This window comes from Phyllobates terribilis, unplaced genomic scaffold (assembly GCF_046119375.1).
Source record: "Phyllobates terribilis strain yellow unplaced genomic scaffold, ASM4611937v1 Scaffold_4__5_contigs__length_816908805, whole genome shotgun sequence".
NCBI classification, from domain to species: Eukaryota; Metazoa; Chordata; class Amphibia; order Anura; family Dendrobatidae; genus Phyllobates; species Phyllobates terribilis.
Window position 1 is genome coordinate 56,196,355 of NW_027362764.1, and position 21,481 is coordinate 56,217,835.

Sequence of the window (21,481 nt, forward strand, 5' to 3'; positions counted from 1 at the left end):
CTATCTTCGTCTCATCAGACCAGAGAATCTTATTTCTCATAGTCGGGGAGTCCTTCATGTGTTTTTGAGCAAACTCTATGCAGGCTTTCATATGTCTTGCACTGAGGAGAGGCTTCCGTCAGGCCACTCTGACATAAAGGCCCGACTGGTGGGGGGCTGCAGTGATAGTTGACTTTGTGGAACTTTCTCCCATCTCCCTACTGCATCTCTGGAGCTCAGCCACAGTGATCTTGGGGTTCTTCTTAATCTCTCTCACCAAGGCTCTTCTCCCACGATTGCTCAGTTTGGCTGGATGGCCAGGTCTAGGAAGACTTCTGGTGGTCCCAAACTTCTTCCATTTAAGGATTATGGATTCCACTGTGCTCTTAGGAACCTTGAGTAATGCAGAAATTATTTTATAACCTTCGCCAGATCTGTGCCTTGCCACAATTCTGTCTCCGAGCTCCTTGGGCAGTTCCTTTGAACTCATGATTCTCATTTGGTCTGACATGCACTGTGAGCGGTGTGCTCTTATATAGACAGGTGTGTGCCTTTCCAAATCAAGTCCTATCAGTTTAATTAAACACAGCTGGACTCCAATGAAAGAGTAGAACCATCTCAAGGAGGATCACAAGGAAATGGACAGCATGTGACTTAAATTTGAGTGTCTGAGCAAAGGGTCTGAATACTTATGACCATGTGATATTTCAGTGTTTCTTTTTTAATAAATTTGCAAAAATTTCTACATTTCTGTTTTTTTCAGTCAAGATGGGGTGCAGAGTGTACTTTAATGAGAAAAAAAATGAACTTTTTAGAATTTACCAAATTCATATTCTCTGAAACAAGGCCAAGAAAGGAAAAATTCTGCCGGAGTTGTAACACAACTGTGTATATATATATATATATAATTGTGCTCAAAAGTTTACATACCCCGGCAGAATTTTTCCTTTCTTGGCCTTGTTTCAGAGAATATGAATGATAACTCTCTCCACTCATGGTTATTGGTTGGGTGAAGCCATTTATTGTCAAACTACAGTACTGTGTTTTCTCTTTTTAAATCTTACTGACAACCAAAAATATCCAAATGACCCTGATCAAAAGTTCACATACCCCAGTTCTTAATACCGTGTATTGCCCCCTCTAACATCAATGACAGCTTGAAGTCTTTTGTGGTAGTTGTGGATGAGGTTCTTTTTTTTCTCAGATGGTAAAGCTGCCCATTCTTCTTGGCAAAAAGCCTCCAGTTCCTGTAAATTCCTGGGATGTCTAGCATGAACTGCGCGCTTGAGATCTCCCCAGAGTGGCTCAATGATATTGAGGTCAGGAGACTGAGATGGCCACTCCAGAACCTTCAGTTTGTTCTGCTGTAGCCAATGACAGGTCGACTTGGCCTTGTATTTTGGATCATTGTCATGTTGGAACGTCCAAGTACGTCCCATGCGCAGCTTCCAGGCTGATGAGAGCAAATTTGCCTCCAGTATTTGCTGATAACTTGCTGCTTTCAGCTTTCCTTCAACTTTTACCAAGTTTCCTGTGCCTTTGTAGCTCACACATCCCCAAAATTTCAGCGATCCACCTCCGTGCTTTACTGCAGGAATGGTGTTCCTTTCATCATAGGCCTTGTTGACCTCTCTCCAAATGTAACGTTTATGGTTGTGGCCAAAAAGTTAAATTTCGGTCTCATCACTCCAAATTACCTTGCTCCAGAAGTTTGGAGGCTTGTCTCTGTGCTGTTTGGTGTATTGTAGGCGAGATACTTTGTGGCATTTGCGCAGTAATAGCTTTCTTCTGGCGACTCGACCATGCAGCCCATTTTTCTTCAAGTGCCTCCTTATTGTGCATCTTGAAACAGCCACACCGCTAGTTTTCAGAAAGTCCTGAATTTCAGCTGATGTTATTTGTGGGTTTTTCTTTGCATCCCAAACAATTTTCCTGGCAGTTGTGGCCGAAATTTTTGTTGGTCTACCTGACCGAGGTTTGGTTTTTACACAGCCCCTGATTTTCCATTTGCTAATCACAGTTTGAATGCTGCTGACTGGCACTATAAATTCCTTGGATATTTTTTTGTATCCCTTTCCTGTGTTATACAGTTCAACTACCTTTTCCCGTAGATCCGTTGACAATTCTTTTGCTTTCCCCATGACTCACAATCCAGAAATGTCAGTGTCTGGATAAAAGATGCAAGAATCTGTCTGGATCCCAGAAACTCACTCAGCTTTTAGGCACACACACTGATTACAAGCAAACAGGTCACAGGTGAGGATGTTACCTTTAGTAGCCATTCAAACCAATTTGTGTCAAATTCTGTGCATGTTATCAGGCCAAAATCACCAGGGTATGTGAACTTTTGATCAGGGTCATTTGGATGTTTATGGTTATCATTAAGATTTAAAATGAGAAAACACAGTAGTTTGACAATAAATGGCTTCACCCAACCAATAACCATGAGTGGAGAAAAAGTTTTTGTTGTTATCATTCATATTCTCTGAAACAAGACCAAGAAAGAAAAAATTCTGCCGTGGTATGTAAACTGTTGAGCACAACTGTATATATATATTTATTCGCTAGTGCCGGTTATCTTACCTTTTCATGCCCACAAAGTCATTATATCCCAACAGTGCTGGCTCCAGATAGGTCATATCAGGCCTCGTAAGCTGAGACATAAATATATATAAAAAAGTAGATGTCAAACCCAGAGCAATTTAGTACAACTATGTCTGCTACACCGCATAGTCAGAATCAGTCTGTATTTGTATTAACCCCTTTACAACCTAAGGTGGTTTGCACGTTAATGACCAGGCCAATTTTTAAAATTCTGACCACTGTCACTTTAATGGGTAATTACTCTGGAACGCTTCAACGGATCCACCTGATTCTGAGATTGTTTTTTCGTGACATACTGTACTTTATGATTGTGGTAAAATTTCTTTGATATCAATTTGGCGAAAATTTAGAAAATTTTGCAATTTTCATAATTTGAATTTTTATGTGTTAGAACCTTGCTCTTAGGTCTTTTTTCCTTTGCTGGTCACGTGACCTTGTTGGCCTATTTAATCCTGCTCCGCCCTTCTGGCTTTGCTGGACTTCATTGTATATCTACTTTCTAGCTAGCCTGTGCTCTGTGTCTTGCTCTGTTAGTTTGCTTGGTCTACTGACCTCTATGTTCTATATATTTTGTTTGTTCGTCTGTCTGCTACTATTTCTGTTAGGAGGTGTCCCATATTCCTCCCAGTCCTTAGTACTTGTAGGGATTCCTTCCCCACATCTATAGGTCTCCGTACAGACTAGCTTAGGACTTTAGCAGGTCTGATCGCAGGATCAGGTCCCCTGTTACATCGTAGGGATTAAGCTGAGTTCTATCGTAGGGACAGATCTCCTCTCTTTCCTTAGCTCTGGTAGCAGAACATAACAGTAAGTCCAGCCAGCAAATTCTCTAAGGAAAGATTTTTCTGTTCCATCATGGTGTCGGTTCAGGATTTGGTTCATCGCCTGCAGGGACTCTCTCTGGAGGTGGCCGAGCTCCGTCAGCACGTGAGTAACTGTCCTGGAGCACATTTCTTGGAGCCTAAGGTATGTTTGCCGGATTTATTTTTTGGTGAACACCGAGAATTTTTTTCATTTAAAAATGCTTGCTTATTGTATTTTCGTTTGAGACCTAAGTCCTCTGGGGATGAATCCCAGCGCGTAGGGTTCATAATGTCACTTTTGCGCAAAGAGCCTCAGGAGTGGGCCTTTTCTTTGCAACCTAGTGATTCATGCTTCAGATCAGTGGATAGGTTTTTTTCTGCTTTGGGACTATTATATGATGATCCTGACCGTGTCGCATCAGCTGAGACTGAGTTGAGACGTTTAAAACAAGGATCAGGTAATGTGGAAAAATATTGTACTCATTTCCGTCGTTGGTCTACTCAAACAGGGTGGAACGATTCTGCTCTGAAAAGTCTATTTCTTGCTGGGCTCAGTGAAAGGGTTAAAGACCTGCTAATTGCTTATCCTACACCTGAAGATTTGCAACAGGCTATGCAATTAGCTATACGGGTGGATAGAAGACTGCGTGCAAGGGTTAATGAGAGCAAATCCTCTGCTATGTCAGTTTCTGGTTATGAGAATGTGTGTACTAACAGTGGTGAACCGATGGAGATTGGATCGGTGGCACCTCGCTCTCAAGAAAAAGATCGTCGATTTTCTGAAGGCTTGTGTTTCTATTGCGGAAAATCTGGTCATTTGATTAAAGGCTGTGAGCTTCGTATGAAGAAAGAAAAAAAAATGGTCAGTCATGCCCGTATTGCCTGTTTAAATTCCAAGGGTATATTTTTAGCTGCTTCCACGATTGCTCAGAAAAAATTAATGGAATTTCGGGTGTTTGTTGATTGTGGGTCTTCTCTGAATGTAATTGATGGGGGATTCTTGGAAAGACTCAATTTAAAACCCGAACCTTTATCATCCCCCATTGCTGTGGTTTCTGTGGATGGTTCCCCTTTGAAGAATATTACTCTCAAGGTCTGTGAATTTCCTCTCACTATTAATGGTGTTCACCATGAGAAATTGGATTTGGTAGTGTTGAATAACTTGCCTTCTCCAGTAATATTGGGATTGCCCTGGTTAAAATTTCACAATCCTGTACTGGATTGGTCTACCAGTGAAATTAAATCCTGGAGCCATAAATGTTATGACAAGTGTTGTAACGGGCGTATTGCAGCTTTGGATAGGGGAGAATTGCCTGTTCCTATTCAGGATTTTTGGAGAGTTTTTTCTGAGAAGGAATCGCAGGTTTTGCCTCCCCATAGAGACTATGATTGTTCTATTGAATTTGTCCCTGGAGCGACTCTTCCTAAAAGTCGTTTATTTAACCTTACTATTCCTGAGAGGAAGGCTTTGGAGGAATACATACAGACAAGTTTGGCCGCCGGTCACATTAGGCCTTCTAAGTCTCCTGTGGCGGTTGGATTTTTTTTTGTAAAAAAAAAGGACGGCGGTTTATGTCCTTGTCTGGATTTTCGTGAGATTAACAAAATTACTGTACGCAATCCTTACCCACTGCCATTGATTCCTGATCTGTTTAACCAGTTAATGGGGGCCAAGTGGTTCTCTAAAATTGACCTTAAGGGGGCATACAATCTGTTGCGCATGAAGGAGGGTGATGAATGGAAGACTGCTTTTAACACTCCTGTGGGTCATTTTGAGAATCTGGTTATGCCTTTTGGTCTTACTAATGCTCCTGCATTTTTTCAGAATCTGATTAATGACATCCTTAGACCTTTGATCGGTAAAAATGTGGTTGTGTATTTGGATGACATTTTGATTTATTCGCCAGATCTGGAGTCTCATTGGCGGAGCGTGCGTGAGGTATTACAGTTATTAATGGACAATTCGCTTTTTGCTAAGCTGGAGAAATGTGAGTTCGCTGTACAGAGAATTAGTTTTTTGGGCTACATTATCTCCAGCAAAGGTTTTGAGATGGATCCGGTTAAGGTTCAGGCTGTGCAGGAATGGCCTAGGCCTATTGGTTTGAAATCGATACAGAGGTTTTTGGGTTTCGCCAATTACTACAGAAAATTCATAAAAAATTTTTCTAGTATTGTCAAACCTCTGACTGATCTCACCAGGAAAGGTGCTGATGCGGTTCAGTGGTCTTCTGAGGCCATTGAAGCTTTTGTGTATCTCAAGGAGAGGTTCACCTCTGCTCCCATCCTTATGCAGCCTGATGTTACTAAGCCGTTTTTGGTTGAGGTTGATGCTTCCTCTGTGGGGGTTGGCGCAGTATTGTCTCAGGATAACGGGGATGGATTACATCCCTGTGCCTTTTTTTCAAAAAAATTTTCGGAGACTGAACTGAATTACGATATTTGTAATCGGGAATTATTGGCTATTAAACTCGCATTTGAACACTGGCGCCACTTCTTGGAAGGTGCGGAATTTCCCGTTCAGGTTCTTACGGATCATAAAAATCTGATATATCTTGATGCTGCCAAGCGCCTGAATGCCCGTCAGGCTAGGTGGGCACTGTTTTTCTCGCGGTTTAATTTCTCCGTTACTTACATCCCTGGTACTAAGAATGTTAAGGCGGATGCCTTGTCTCGCAGTTTTTCTCCCATAGTCGGTGCTGAGAAAGAGGAGAACATTTTACAAGAAGGTGTTGTGATAGCTGCTTTGGACTCCGTTTTGGAAAATGAGATTCTTAAAGCACAGGAGAATGCCCCTTCTAACACTCCTCATGGGAGGTTGTTTGTGCCTGGGACCTTTAGGAGAGATTTGTTTGTTGAGTGTCACGAATCTCGGTTGGCAGGTCATCCCGGAATCTCTGAGACCAAGAGACTGGTGGGTCGCAGTTTTTGGTGGCCTGGATGGCAGAAGGAAGTCATTAAGTGGGTGCGTCAATGTACTATATGTGCTAGATCTAAGTCCTCACATACTCCTGCTGCGGGGTTGCTTTGTCCTTTGGAGGTTCCCAGTGCTCCTTGGACACATTTGGCTATGGACTTTATAACTGACCTTCCCCCCTCTGAGGGTTTTACTGTCATCTGGGTGGTCGTGGACCGTTTTAGCAAGATGTGTCACTTGGTTCCTTTCGTCAAACTGCCCTGCGCTAAAACTCTCGCTAAGGCCTTTGTCAAGGAAATTGTCAGACTTCATGGCGTTCCTACTGACATTGTTTCTGATAGGGGTCCTCAGTTCGTGGCTCGTTTTTGGCGTGCCTTTTGTGATAGGTTGGGAATTCATTTGTCGTTCTCGTCCGGATATCATCCTGAATCTAATGGCCAGACAGAAAGGAAAAACCAGGATGTTGAGCAGTTCTTGCGTTGTTTTGTGGCAGACAATCAAGAGGGGTGGTCTGAGTTTCTGCCACTTGCTGAATTTGCTCTGAACAATCATACATCTTCTTCTGCTGGTTGTTCGCCTTTTTTTTGTTGTTCTGGGAGACATCCGTCGTTTGGGTCGTTCTCAAAGTTGGGATCTGCCGTGCCTGAGGAGGAGAATTTTTCCGGTGATTTGGAGAGAGTTTGGACGGATGTGCGTGGTAATCTTCAGGAGGCCAACAGAAAATCTAAAGACTACTTTGATAGGAAACGACAGGAGGTTTTGTTCGCTGTTGGTGACATGGTTTGGTTGTCCTCTAGGAATCTGCGGTTGAGGATTCCTTCAAAGAAATTGGGTCCCAAGTTTGTAGGGCCCTTTAAGGTGCTTCAGGTTGTCAACCAATCTGCTGTTAGGTTGGAGGTTCCTACCTCCTGGAGAATTAATCCGGTATTTCATGTCTCTCTGTTGAAAAAAGCTGTTGTATCGGATTGTGACGCCTCTGCCTCTGTTCCTCCGGTGGTGGAGGACGGGGAATATGAAATTTCTCGCATCCTTAACTCTAGACGGTATAGAGGTAGTTTGCAGTATCTTGTGGCCTGGAAAGGTTTCGGTCCCGAGGATAACTCTTGGGTGAGGTCGGATGATGTTTCCGCGTCCAGACTTATCAGAGCGTTTCACAGGAGATTTCCTGATAAGCCTGGTCCTAGGGGATCCGGAGGATCCTCTTAGAAGGGGGGGTACTGTTAGAACCTTGCTCTTAGGTCTTTTTTCCTTTGCTGGTCACATGACCTTGTTGGCCTATTTAATCCTGCTCCGCCCTTCTGGCTTTGCTGGACTTCATTGTATATCTACTTTCTAGCTAGCCTGTACTCTGTGTCTTGCTCTGTTAGTTTGCTTGGTCTACTGACCTCTATGTTCTATATATTTTGTTTGTTCGTCTGTCTGCTACTATTTCTGTTAGGAGGTGTCCCATATTCCTCCCAGTCCTTAGTACTTGTAGGGATTCCTTCCCCACATCTATAGGTCTCCGTACAGACTAGCTTAGGACTTTAGCAGGTCTGATCGCAGGATCAGGTCCCCTGTTACATCGTAGGGATTAAGCTGAGTTCTATCGTAGGGACAGATCTCCTCTCTTTCCTTAGCTCTGGTAGCAGAACATAACATTATGCCCTTAAATCAGAGAGATACAGTACAGACCAAAAGTTTGGACACACCTTCTCATATAAAGATTTTTCTGCATTTTCTTGACTATGAAAATTTTACATTCACACTGAAGGCATCAAAACTATGAATTAACACATGTGGAATTATATACTTAACAAAAAAGTGTGAAACAACTGAAAATATGTCTTATATTCTAGGTTCTTCAAAGTAGCCACCTTTTGCTTTGATGACTGCTTTGCACACTCTTGGCATTCGCTTGATGAGCTTCAAGAGGTAGTCACCGGAAATGGTCTTCCAACAATCTTGAAGGAGTTTCCAGAGATGCTTAGCACTTGTTGGCCCTTTTGCCTTCACTCTGCGGTCCAGCTCACCCCAAACCATCTCGATTGGGTTCAGGTCTGGTGACTGTGGAGGCCAGGTCATCTGGCGCAGCACCCCATCACTCTCCTTCTTGGTCAAATAGCCCTTACACAGCCTGGAGGTGTGTTTGGGGTCATTGTCCTGTTGAAAAATAAATGATGGTCCAACTAAACGCAAACCGGATGGAATAGCATGCCGTTGCAAGATGCTGTGGCAGCCATGCTGGTTCAGTATGCCTTCAATTTTGAATAAATCCCCAACAGTGTCACCAGCAAAGCACCCCCACACCATCACACCTCCTCCTCCATGCTTCACGGTGGGAACCAGGCATGTAGAGTCCATCCGTTCACCTTTTCTGCGTCGCACAAAGACACGGTGGTTGGAACCAAAGATCTTAAATTTGGACTCATCAGACCAAAGCACAGATTTCCACTGGTCTAATGTCCATTCCTTGTGTTCTTTAGCCCAAACAAGTCTCTTCTGCTTGTTGCCTGTCCTTAGCAGTGGTTTCCTAGCAGCTATTTTACCATGAAGGCCTGCTGCACAAAGTCTCCTCTTAACAGTTGTTGAAGAGATGTGTCTGCTGCTAGAACTCTGTGTGGCATTGACCTGGTCTCTAATCTGAGCTGCTGTTAACCTGCGATTTCTGAGGCTGGTGACTCGGATAAACTTATCCTCAGAAGCAGAGGTGACTCTTGGTCTTCCTTTCCTGGGGCGGTCCTCATGTGAGCCAGTTTCTTTGTAGCGCTTGATGGTTTTTGCAACTGCACTTGGGGACACTTTCAAAGTTTGCCCAATTTTTCGGACTGACTGACCTTCATTTCTTAAAGTAATGATGGGCGCTCGTTTTTCTTTACTTAGCTGCTTTTTTCTTGCCATAATACAAATTCTAATAGTCTATTCAGTAGGACTATCAGCTGTGTATCCACCAGACTTCTGCACAACACAACTGATGGTCCCAACCCCATTTATAAGGCAAGAAATCCCACTTATTAAACCTGACAGGGCACACCTGTGAAGTGAAAACGATTTCCGGTGACTACCTCTTGAAGCTCATCAAGAGAATGCTAAGAGTGTGCAAAGCAGTCATCAAAGCAAAAGGTGGCTACTTTGAAGAACCTAGAATATAAGACATATTTTCAGTTGTTTCACACTTTTTTGTTAAGGCTATGTGCCTACGATGCAGAAATGAAGCAGAAAATTTCTGCAGCATTTCTGCATCTCCCTGGCTGAAAAAATGCATGCAGATTGTGCATGCATTTTTCCTGCCAAATACATGCGGATTTGAAGCGTTCTTCACATGCGTTTCTGCATGCGGATTGACAAGCGCTTTCCAGGCGATTTTAGCATCACTTGGAAAGTGCTTGACTACTAAGTCACACTATATAAATCCATGGAAACTGCATGGATTTATATAGTGTGACCGTAAGAATGTTTAAAAATAAAAAAATAAACCTATACTTACCTTCTGATGGCCCGGCGTGTGTTGCTGCGACTGTGACGTCACCGCAGGTCCTTCAGTCCTGCCCGCAAGCCCAAGGTAGGAGACCGGGGACCGTCGGAAGTTGAATATAAACTTTATTTTTTATTTTATTCTTTTTTTCACAGGTACAATGGTACCCAGGTCTGGATGAGAGTCTCCTCTCCTCCAGAACTGGGTACCATCCGCACATTGAAACGCATATACACTGTGTTCCAAATTATTATGCAAATAATATTTTCTCAGATTTTACCAAATTACCTATATGAATTGCAGTCATTGTAATTTTCCAGTCAAATAACTATTAGAGTACAATTGAAAGGTTTTTGTACAAACTGCCTATGATAACAGGATATTTTTTAAAAAATAAAACACTCAAACTGCACTCAAAATGCATGTTCCAAATTATTATGCACAGCAGAGTTTTCAACCTTTTCATTTTAATAAAGAACAAAAAAATGGTCATTTTTGAAATTCTAAGCATTAGCAGGTTATTACAAACTGAAATCAAACAGTTTTCAACTCAAAACTTTATTCTAGGTGATGATACATTTGCACATAGGACCCCTTGTTCGAAAGGAGCTTCTGAACTCTCTCGTCCATTGAATTTGTCAGGTTTTGGATGGTTTCTGCTTCAATTGTTTTGCATGAGGACAGAATACCCTCCCAGAGCTGTTGCTTAGATGTGAACTGCCTCCCGCCATCATAGACACTCCTTTTGATGATGCTCCAGAGGTTCTCAATGCGGTTGAGGTCAGGGGAGCATGCTGGCCACACCATAAGTTTGTCCCCTTTTATGCCCATAGCAGCCAGAGATGCAGATGTGTTATGTGCAGCATGAGACGGGGCAAAATTTACAAAACCATTTTTTTAGGACCACATCACATTTGAAGTCACTTTGAGGGGTCTTTAAGACAGAAAATACCCAAAAGTGACACCATTCTAAAAACTGCACCCCTCAAGGTGCTCAAAACCACATTCAGGAACTTTATTAACCCTTCAGGTGCTTTACAGAAATTTTTGGAATGTGAAAGAAAAAAATTAACATTTAACTTTTTTCACAAAAATGTTACTTTAGACACAATTTTTTTTATTTTCGCAGGGGTAACAGGAAAAAATGGACCCCAAAATTTGCTGTGCAATTTTCCCTGAGCACGCAGATACCCCATATGTGGGGGAAAACCATTGTTTGGGCGCACGGCAGGGTTCGGAATGGAAGGAGCGCCATTCGACTTTTTGATTGTAAAATTTGCTTGAATAATTAGCGGATGCCATGTTGTGTTTGGAGAGCCCCTGATGTGCCTAAACAGTGGAAACCCGCCACAAGTGACACCATTTTGGAAACTAGACCCCTCAGGGAACTTATCTAGATGTGTGGTTAAACCCCCAGGTGCTTCACAGAAGTTTATAACATGGAGCCGTGAAAATAACAAACTCGAACTTTTTCCACAAAAATTATGTTTTAGCCCCATTTTTTTTATTTTCACAAGGGTAAGAGGAGAAAATGGACCCCAACAACTTTTGTGCAATTTCACCTGAGTACGTCAATACCCCATATGTGGAGCATATACAGTGTTTGGGCGCACGGCAGAGTTCAGAAGGGAAGGAGCAATGTGTGAATTTTTGAACGCAAAATTGGTTGGAATCGAGAGTGGACGCCATGTCGCGTTTGGAGAGCCCCTCATGTGCCTAAATAGTGGAAACCACCCACAAGTGACCCCATTTTGGAAACTACACCCCTCAAGGATTTTATCAAGGGGTATAGTGAACATTTTGAACCCAGAGGTACGACACAAAAATCGATAACATTAGGTCATCATATTGAATAAGTTGTCATTAGTTTTGAGCGCAAGTGCTCGCTACTTGAGTTTGCATCGGGTACTCAGGTATGCACCATGTATCGCGGGTGCTCGAGTGACCTGCTCGAGTCCCCGCCCGCATGTTTCACGGTTATTAGACACCCAAAAAAAAATATGCAGGGATCGCTCGTGCAGGTTTTTTTTGGCAGTGAAGCATATGGGGTGGAGACTCGAGCATGTCACTCGAGCACCCGCGATACTCAGTGCATACCCGAGCACCTGATGCAAACTCAAGTAGCGAGCACTTGCGCTCAACACTACACCATATCGTCATCTTTTTTTTTTTACTTTTGAAAAAAATCCCAACCCTAACTGTAGCCCAACCCTAACCCTAGCCCAACCCTAACCCCAACCCGAAACCTAGCCCAACCCTAACCCTAGCCCAACCTTAACCCCAACCATAGCCCAACCCTAGCCCAACCCTAACCCCAACCCTAACCCTAGCACAACCCTAGCCCAACCCCAACCCTAGCCCAATCCTAACACTGACCCCAACCCCTACCCTAGCACAACCCTAACCCTAACCAAGAGTTTATTTTTTACGCTGTTCTTCGTGCGGTATAAGTGATTAGACGACTTTATTCTTCGGGTCGGTGCGATTACAGTGATACCAGAATCATATCGGCTTTTTATGATTGACAGCTGTCACACACTAAAAGACCAATTTTTTGTAAAATCTAGTTTGTGCATTGCCATATTTTGAGAGCTATAATTTTTCCATATTTTGGCCGACAGAGTCATGTGGTGGCTTGATTTTTTGCGGGATGAGTTGACGTTTTTATTGGTGCCATTTTCAGGCATGTGATATTTTTTGATCTCTTTCTATTCCGAGTTTTAGGGGGCAGAATAAACAAAAACCAACAATTCAGGAATTGTTTTTTTTTTTTGTTTTTATATGCTGTTCCGCATGTGGTAAAATTGATAAGGTAGCTTCATTCTTCGGGTCAGCACTTTTACAGCGGTACCACATTTATATCGTTGTTCTATGTTTTACACAATAAAAGCTATTTTATAGAAAAAAATATTTTTTTGCATCGCTTTATTCTGAGAGCTATAACTTTTATATTTTTCGGCTGATGGAGCTGTATGGTGGCTTGTTTTTTGCGGGACAAGATGACTTTTCAGCTGTACTATTTTTATTTATATTCGTCTTTTTGATCGCGTGTTATTCCATTTTTTGTTTGGCAGTATGATGATAAAGCATTGTTTTTTGCTTCGTTTTCTTTTTTACCATGTTCACTTAAGGGGCTAACTAGTGGGACAGTTTTATAGGTCAGGTCGTTCCGGACGCGGCAATACCAAATATGTGTACTTTTATTGTTTTGTGTTTTTTTTTCATAATAATATTTATTGATGGGTACATTATATTTTTATTTTTGGTGGATTATTTTTTTAGTTTTTTTTTAATATTTTTACAATTATTTTTTTTCACTTTCTGACACTTTTTTTTTTACTTTTATTCTTTGTCCCACTATGGGACTTTCACTTTTTTTATTCTGATCGCCTGTATAGCATAGGGATGGAGTACCATCCCTGTGCTATACAGGCTGTCAGCGCTGCGGATGCAGAAGATACTTTGGTCATGCACTGCGCATGACTAAAATATCTTCCTGCTATCTGGTGACCCGGATGTTGTCATGACGACATTGGGTCATCATGGCAACATTCGGGAAGCCTCGCAGACAGCGCTGGAGGCCGGCAGGAGAGGTGAGTATTCCGATCACCTCCCCTTGCCCCCGCAATGCTGTGATCGACTTCGATCGCAGCATTGCGGGGGTTAATGTTCTGGGAGCGGTGCTGGACCGCTCCCAGCACATAGCACCGGGTATCAGCTATGACAATCAGATGACACCCGGTGGCGATCGCGCCCGCACAGCTTGTGTGCGGGCGCGATCGCAAAGACGTACTAATACGTATCAGGCTCTTAAAGCCCAGGGCGCAGATACGTATTAGTACATCTTGGGCTTTAAAGGGGTTAAAGCCAGTATTCTGTAAATTAAAAAAAAACACAAATTCAGGGAAGTTGTTTTTTTTTACTGCAATGGGCTGAAAATAATTTTTTTAGTTTGTTTTAAATACATTTTTTTTTCTTGCACATAGGTGGCCATACAATGTGTTAACTGAGAATCTGGTTTGGATAGGGAGTTCGTAACTGTCTTTTTATGAGCTCCTCTCAGCTAATTTATGACCACATCAAAGTTCAGCTCAACGTTGATATGGTTCATGATCATATATTAGGTGAAAGGAGAGCTGAAAAAGACGGATAAAACAGTTATAAACTCCCTATTACCTCACTGACAGATTCTCAGTTAACTCACTCCACAGCTGGAAATGTGTAACAAAGAGCTTGTAAAACAAAGAGCTTGTTAAAGCCAAAAGGTGCAAAATTTTTAACGAAACCCAATTTCAAAAATGATTTTTTTTTTACCAAAATGCATACATTTAAGTAAAAAAAAGCTTTAGGAGACAACCAAATACTTTAAAAGAGCATACCATACAAATAAAATTAAAATTAGCTTTATACTATACACATTACATATTTTATATTATTAATAATAAGTTTATATTGTACACCAAAAAAAGATGTTTCTTTAAAGGAAATCTGTCATCAGGTTTTTGCTATGTAATCTGAGAGCAGCATGAGGTAGGGGCTGAGACACTGATTTCAGGGAGATGTCACTTATTAGGCTGTGTGCTGTTGTTTCAATACAATTAGTGTTTTATCAGCAGGACCTAAAGTGTTTTCTTTTTCTCTGCCGGATTAGCTGCTCTCGTGCATCCTGGTCCAACCATGCCTCTAGCACTGTGTAGAATTAAATCTAATGAAAGCAACTAAAATTAAAGAGACATTTTTCCTATAAAAAAAAACTTTTTAATTGGAAGGACAGGGAAAACTTCTGTTCTATTGTGATTACTCACCCTTTCTTTTAGTAAATCAAAGCAGACCTTGTTTTCAGTGGTTCCAATATTGACAAACCCCTGAAAAGAAAAGATAAGTATATATCAGAAGGGAGGACAGAATGGACAAGACCATGAGAGACAATGGCATGTTGGGCCTTCCGTATGGCAGCCAAGAGACTTGTGGTGATTTTTTCGAGCAGCATAGTCTTAGTCTATGGAGGAAAAGCCCCTTCCCACAACATGGACCACCAGGGGTTGGAATTACTAACCTGAGGATTACTGTGCTTGTCATATGGATCCTCCAAACACATCAGAAATCCCTGTTCCAAAAGGTCAATTTCTGAGTCAATTTCTCTTCCTCTTACTGAAAGGCTTTCCATGTTGTTCGCTCTCCGCCAGAAGCACCTATAGACCTTGAAGATCAAAATGTGTGCTTAAAAACCATAAAACTTTACATATTAGTATTTGCACAGGAATCATAATGAACATTATTAAAGATTGCTCCGAGCAAGTTTAACATCTAAATCTAGAATCTAATTGCACATGACCGGTTGTGGATTATAAAGTAGGAGGACTAAGCGACCACCCTAGGAACCCTGGTGGCCCAAACCTATGATGGACATTGCAGTTTTGCATCAGTTTTTCCACCAAATTGCATAAAAAGCCATGACAAATCTAAATTTTGCAGAGATTCTTGGTAGGGATGCATGCAAGACATAGAGAAGAACTTGTCCATAACTGTGGAGAGCCACAATCCAGAAGAGAGAACAGATGGAATTCCCACAGAGTATTGTGTGAGCTGCTATGTTAGTATCTGTAGGTCTACAAAGATATGCAGATGTGACACCCCAGGGGTCTGGTTGCCACAGTGATAGAGATATTACGTCTGAGAGCAGGTGGGAGGTCTCTTGGTCAGGGATCCTATGCATGCCACACCTCCTGCCCAGTCCTGGGAGGGGAAGAACTTCCCCTATATAAACCTAGGGCTGAGGCAGGGTTAGTGAGTAGAGAAGAAGTAGAGACAGAGAAGCAGATATAGGAAAAGAACATCAGGAGCTCTGTGGGAGCAGTGATACAAGGAGTCAGGGGCTGGCAGCTGCAGAGCTCGCCCTGACTGAGAAGTTATCACCGGACCCGGAGTCCGAGGCTGTGGGGACTAACTCCTATCCAGCAGCAGAAACCGACCGGCAGGGGATTGCAGGTCCTCTGGCCCAGAAACCCGAAGGCACGGTCACACGCGTGGGACCAGCACCGCCGTCGTGGAGCGGAAGCTACTAGAAGGCCCCGAGTCACCGGCCATACGGGTGAGCACCACACGGTACACTCAGGGACGTGGGCTACTTATACCCGCCTCTAGCAAGGTAGCCGGAAGAGTATCGTTAGTTTGGGAGGCCTACAACTCCGCCTGGCCAGGGGAGATCCCATCTGCTCAAGGACTGACCAGGCCCCAATCGCTAGCCAGTACTCCGGGAGGGTCTATCTTTATCACCAGTAAAGACCCTGAACTACACCGTACCGTCTCCGAGTGGTTCCTGCTACCCCCATCATCCACGTCGGCTGCCCTGAGGCCATACCCCTCCCGTTGGGGGTTATACTATCACGCTGCACAATCCTACCACCGGCCTCAGTGGTCTGCCCTGCAGCAGCAGCTCCTCAGCTGTACTCAACGGGTGGCGTAGTCGTCCAACATCTACCGCTAATACAGCGCCACTTAGTCTGACTCCCTGGGCACGGACCGGATCCCCGCCACGAGACTACAACCCTCAAGAGATCCGGCTCCGGGTAAGGTCCCGCGTGCGCAACGCAGCGCGACACAGGCCCAGGGGCGCGTCAACTTTTGGCGTAGTCGGCAGGATTTCGTGCCCGCAACCACTGGGTACTGCGTGCCTGAAAAAGACTGTTCAAACTTACCTGTGGTGAAGATTCCAGCCATCCGGCGCCATCTTCCGCTTCCTTCCCGCCATCGGTGGAGTTTTCCCGCCATCCGGCGCCATCTTCGGCCTTCTTCCCGCCATACGTGGAGTTTTCCCGCCATTGGACGCCATCTTGAGGACGCCGCGCGGGAAGAAGAGGGGCGTGGACTCCGAAAGCGCGCGAGAACTGAAGCCCCGCCTCACGTCCGGACGTTGCGTAAGGTCCTGGAAGGAGCCCAGCAGACGCCGACGTCACAGGAGCGCGACGGAAGGTCCTCAACCCTGACGATCCACTGCGGAGCCGCGGCCTACGGAAGAGGATCATCGCAAGGTAGGCCACGGTCCACTAGGGGGGAGAAGGATGTCGGATACGGAGGAGAGCTTCACCGCTTCAACCCCCGCCAGCGCCACCGCTGTTGCGGTCATGCCTTTCACCATGCCCTATATCCCGGGGGCAGCCTGACTACCCCAGTACTCAGGGGAGTCACATACCCTGCATGACTTTAGAGAAAAGCTGGATAGCCTCTTCCAGGTGTACCCCCTCACAGAGGAGCAAAAAGTGAGCATCCTGGTGGCCCAATTAACCGGGGCAGCCCAAAGGGAGGTAAAGTCCTGGCCACCTGGGGGGAGGACTGTCGCAGGGATACTAACCCGGCTGAGGGACACCTTTGATACCCGCACCTCAGCCGAGATCAAGCTTAGATTCTACGGGTGCAAACAGCGGGCACATGAGAGTATAAGGGACTATGCCCTGAACCTACAAGAGGCCCTGAGAGCCATTAAGCAGACCGACCCTGACGGCGTGGGAGACGAGGACAGGCTGTTGACTGAACAATTTATAGAGGGTTTATATTGCAATGCCCACCGAACCCAGTTGCGGGCAATGGCCTTACAGGACCCTCATCTGGGATTTGCACAGTTCAAGGACAGAGCCATCCGGGTGCTTCGAGAACCGGCACCAGGTGGCGTTGTGACCCACAGACGCCCCACTACCACTTACCACCAGGAGGCGGCGCCCTTGTCGGCAGGGCCTGTGGGAGCTGATGCGCAGGCTTTGAACAATGACCCGGCTCCAGACCTGCACCATCAGGTCCAAGAGCTAGCTAAAAGCGTTGCTGCGCTAACCCGAACTGTGCAGTCTTTACAGGTTTCCACTCCAGGGAAGATCCAGCTGGCATCCGGACCGGAGGAAATCCCGTGGCGTCGACCAAGGAGGACCCCACCGGCCAGAGGAAGACCCAGCGACCGATACAACGAGGACGGACGACCCATCTGCCGCCGCTGCAATCAACCCGGACATATGGCAAGGTACTGTCCTTTAAACTGGCACAACCTGGGGTAGAGGGCCAACCTCCAGGAAAAAGATAACCAGGCCCATCGAACTGGCACGACAAATATGTGGGAGGATGTCCAGTCTTACCCGTGGTACTGGATGGCATTCCTATGAGTGCCCTACTGGACACCGGGTCACAGGTCACCACCATCCCGTACGTGCTCTTCAAGCAGTACTGGAATGACTCGGATATCACCCGCTACCCTGACGACGACTTGAGTATCATCGCCAGCAATGGTCAGCCCGTGCCACAGATTGGATTTAAAGAGGTGACCATTAAAATCGGTAGAGTCGAATTGGCAGCACAGGGACTGATCATTGTAGACATTGACAAACACGAGAGTCACCCAAAGATAACTCTAGGAACTAATGTAATTGAAAATTGTCTTGCAGAGGTGATTTTCCTTTTACAGCAGGTTGCCAAGAACGCCAGCTCCGGCCAGCAGCGAGTGCTCCAGAAAGAGATCCGGGCACTGATGCGACGGCAACAGCTAGAACTCTCCGGTGGTGAGATTGGTAGCGTGCGAATGTGTGACCCTTTCCCTATTGCCATGCCCCCGAAAAGTGAAATGATGATTTGGTGCCGGGCAGCTATTGGTCTGAGAGGTAGAGATTACCAGGCAATGGTAGAACCAGTTTACTCAGACAGTAGGCCCACCATTTTGACAGCACGGGGGGTGGTCAATGTACGCCATGGGAGGGTGCCCGTTCGCATAATAAATATCGGGAAGAGGGAAGTGTACCTGCCCCGGTATGCCACGCTAGCCAAATTGTATACCATCAATCAAGATTCCATACAAGCTGCCCGATCTGGTGGACCTATACAACCACATCCCGGTAGGTTCCACCAACTGTACCCCGGCTTACCTGATGAGGGCAAGGCCTGGTAAGCTACCTGTTGACCTGGAGATGGGAGTCCTGACACCCGAGGACACTTCACCAGAAGCAGACTGGGACACAGAGAGGCAGCAGCAGTACCGGAAAGTACAGGAGAGCGTGGAGCGAAGTCTCTGTCAAGCTAGGGAAAGACAAGAGAAAACTTACAACCAGTATGCTCCCGCTGTTCCCCTGGTACCCGGAGAGCAGGTCTTGAAGAGGAAAAGGCGGCTCCACAAGTTGGACGACCAGTGGGAGAAGGACCCGTACATCGTACTGCCCTCAAGCCACGACAACCCAAAGGTCTGTACCATCAGTAAAGACGGAGGGGAAACCACAACCATTGTATCCCGGGATCACCTGAAGAAGTGTCCCGAACAGCTACGGAACCCTGAAGAGGAACAAGAAGACCCTCGACCCGTAGAGGAAAGGGAAGACATGGTTAGTACTGTGCTCGGAGACTTCCCTCGGTCTTGGACTCAAGTCAATGGCGCAGTTGTGGTACCCGTACTCACCTTCCTCCAACCAGCATCCCAAGCACCTACGGAGCAACAGGTAGAGCTGGAAGAACAGCCGGTCCAGGAGGCAGAAGACTCCACACAAGCAGAACAGGAGGATCAACCCTCTGCTTATAGTGAGCCTGCCGTACCCCTAGTGAGCCAAAGAGCCGGTAGACAGCTGCCCAGTTTACCCTTGACAGCTCCTACACCCTGTAGTTCAGGGCTAGACAGTCAGCTCCATAGGTCCACTAGGGCCACTAGAGGCCAGTTACCCGCACGTTGGAGGATTTGAAATGTATAAATTGTTTTATTTGTGGTTACCTGTTTTTCTTGTTGCTTGTGTATAATTATGTGTTTCTAGTTATTTATAGGAGTCCTTGGTGGATTTACCGGGAATCCTTTGTACATGGTTGGAGCGTAACCTAGGAATGGACTAAAGACTGTTAAGGACTCGGGGCAGGACAGACCCCTACCTGGTTACGTCTCCCTGTTTTGGTGAAATGGACACCTTGCTTTTCTTCAAAAACTGCACCCGGTTGCGGACACGCCGTGACCATCTTTATGTGTTTTTCTTATTGTATTATTATTGTTTATACCTTGTTATGTTTTTCTAAAAATATGTTTAGTCCCGGAGTACTAAATTTCACTAGGGGGGAATGTGACACCCCAGGGGTCTGGTTGCCACAGTGATAGAGATATTACGTCTGAGAGCAGGTGGGAGGTCTCTTGGTCAGGGATCCTATGCATGCCACACCTCCTGCCCAGTCCTGGGAGGGGAAGAACTTCCCCTATATAAACCTAGGGCTGAGGCAGGGTTAGTGAGTAGAGAAGAAGTAGAGACAGAGAAGCAGATATAGGAAAAGAACATCAGGAGCTCTGTGGGAGCAGTGATACAAGGAGTCAGGGGCTGGCAGCTGCAGAGCTCGCCCTGACTGAGAAGTTATCACCGGACCCGGAGTCCGAGGCTGTGGGGACTAACTCCTATCCAGCAGCAGAAACCGACCGGCAGGGGATTGCAGGTCCTCTGGCCCAGAAACCCGAAGGCACGGTCACACGCGTGGGACCAGCACCGCCGTCGTGGAGCGGAAGCTACTAGAAGGCCCCGAGTCACCGGCCATACGGGTGAGCACCACACGGTACACTCAGGGACGTGGGCTACTTATACCCGCCTCTAGCAAGGTAGCCGGAAGAGTATCGTTAGTTTGGGAGACCTACAACTCCGCCTGGCCAGGGGAGATCCCATCTGCTCAAGGACTGACCAGGCCCCAATCGCTAGCCAGTACTCCGGGAGGGTCTATCTTTGTCACCAGTAAAGACCCTGAACTACACCGTACCGTCTCCGAGTGGTTCCTGCTACCCCCATCATCCACGTCGGCTGCCCTGAGGCCATACCCCTCCCGTTGGGGGTTATACTATCACGCTGCACAATCCTACCACCGGCCTCAGCGGTCTGCCCTGCAGCAGCAGCTCCTCAGCTGTACTCAACGGGTGGCGTAGTCGTCCAACATCTACCGCTAATACAGCGCCACTTAGTCTGACTCCCTGGGCACGGACCGGATCCCCGCCACGAGACTACAACCCTCAAGAGATCCGGCTCCGGGTAAGGTCCCGCGTGCGCAACGCAGCGCGACACAGGCCCAGGGGCGCGTCACAGATATGAGTAGACCATATATTTTCTACATGCCTCCAAGCCCAGTCTGCACATGAAATCCCTGACCTCAACCGCATTTACCATCTGTGAGATTAACTAGAACGTCAGCTAGACCTTTTGTGACATGCAGAAGTAGTGCTATTGCTTCCAAAGCATCCAGCAGCTGTTACAAATAACACAAGCTCAGGAGACAGGAAGTGTTGTGCTTCAGAAGCATCCAGCAACTAGAGAGGTTAACACAGTCACAGGAGACAGGAGTGTTTTAGCAGAGCCCCAGGGAGATTGTGGGGAACTTGATATTGTAGTCTGGCTGAAGCCGAAGAGAAAGGTGGTGTGTTATCTGGATCTGATAGAAGGCAACTGAACAGGATTCCGATCAGGAAAGAAACTAAACACAGGTCAGATAAATTCCCTGGCAGGAAGATAAGGACTGGAAGGAAAAGCCTGTGGTTGTGTATGCATAGAAGTGTGCTGCTGAGAGATCTAATCTATGCTGAATTATGCTACTGAAGAGACTGTAATATTGTGCCTTGTGAAGAAATTACTGAGTTGTTACTGGAGCCGGTTACTCAAGAAACTCAGACTGTACTGTAATGAAGATTGTGCTGTAATATCAGATTAAATTCCACTTTTCAACTGTTGAAAAAGACTTTTGTCAGATGTGTCT

General features: G+C 45.5%; 1 protein-coding gene across 3 annotated transcripts in view; it reads right to left on the reverse strand.

The window, feature by feature from the left end:
* The window catches only part of LOC141264930 (1-aminocyclopropane-1-carboxylate synthase-like protein 1), a 93,654-nt gene that overhangs the window by 24,359 nt on the left and 47,814 nt on the right, over nt 1–21,481 (reverse strand). For all 3 annotated transcript variants that reach the window (XM_073677358.1, XM_073677359.1, XM_073677357.1), the window contains 3 exons: nt 14,811–14,954; nt 14,560–14,619; nt 2,563–2,633 (listed from right to left, as the gene is read on the reverse strand). In XM_073677358.1, the coding sequence (XP_073533459.1) occupies nt 2,563–2,633; nt 14,560–14,619; nt 14,811–14,921 (242 nt within the window). In that variant the 5' untranslated portion in view covers nt 14,922–14,954. The remainder of the gene's footprint in view (nt 1–2,562; nt 2,634–14,559; nt 14,620–14,810; nt 14,955–21,481) is intronic.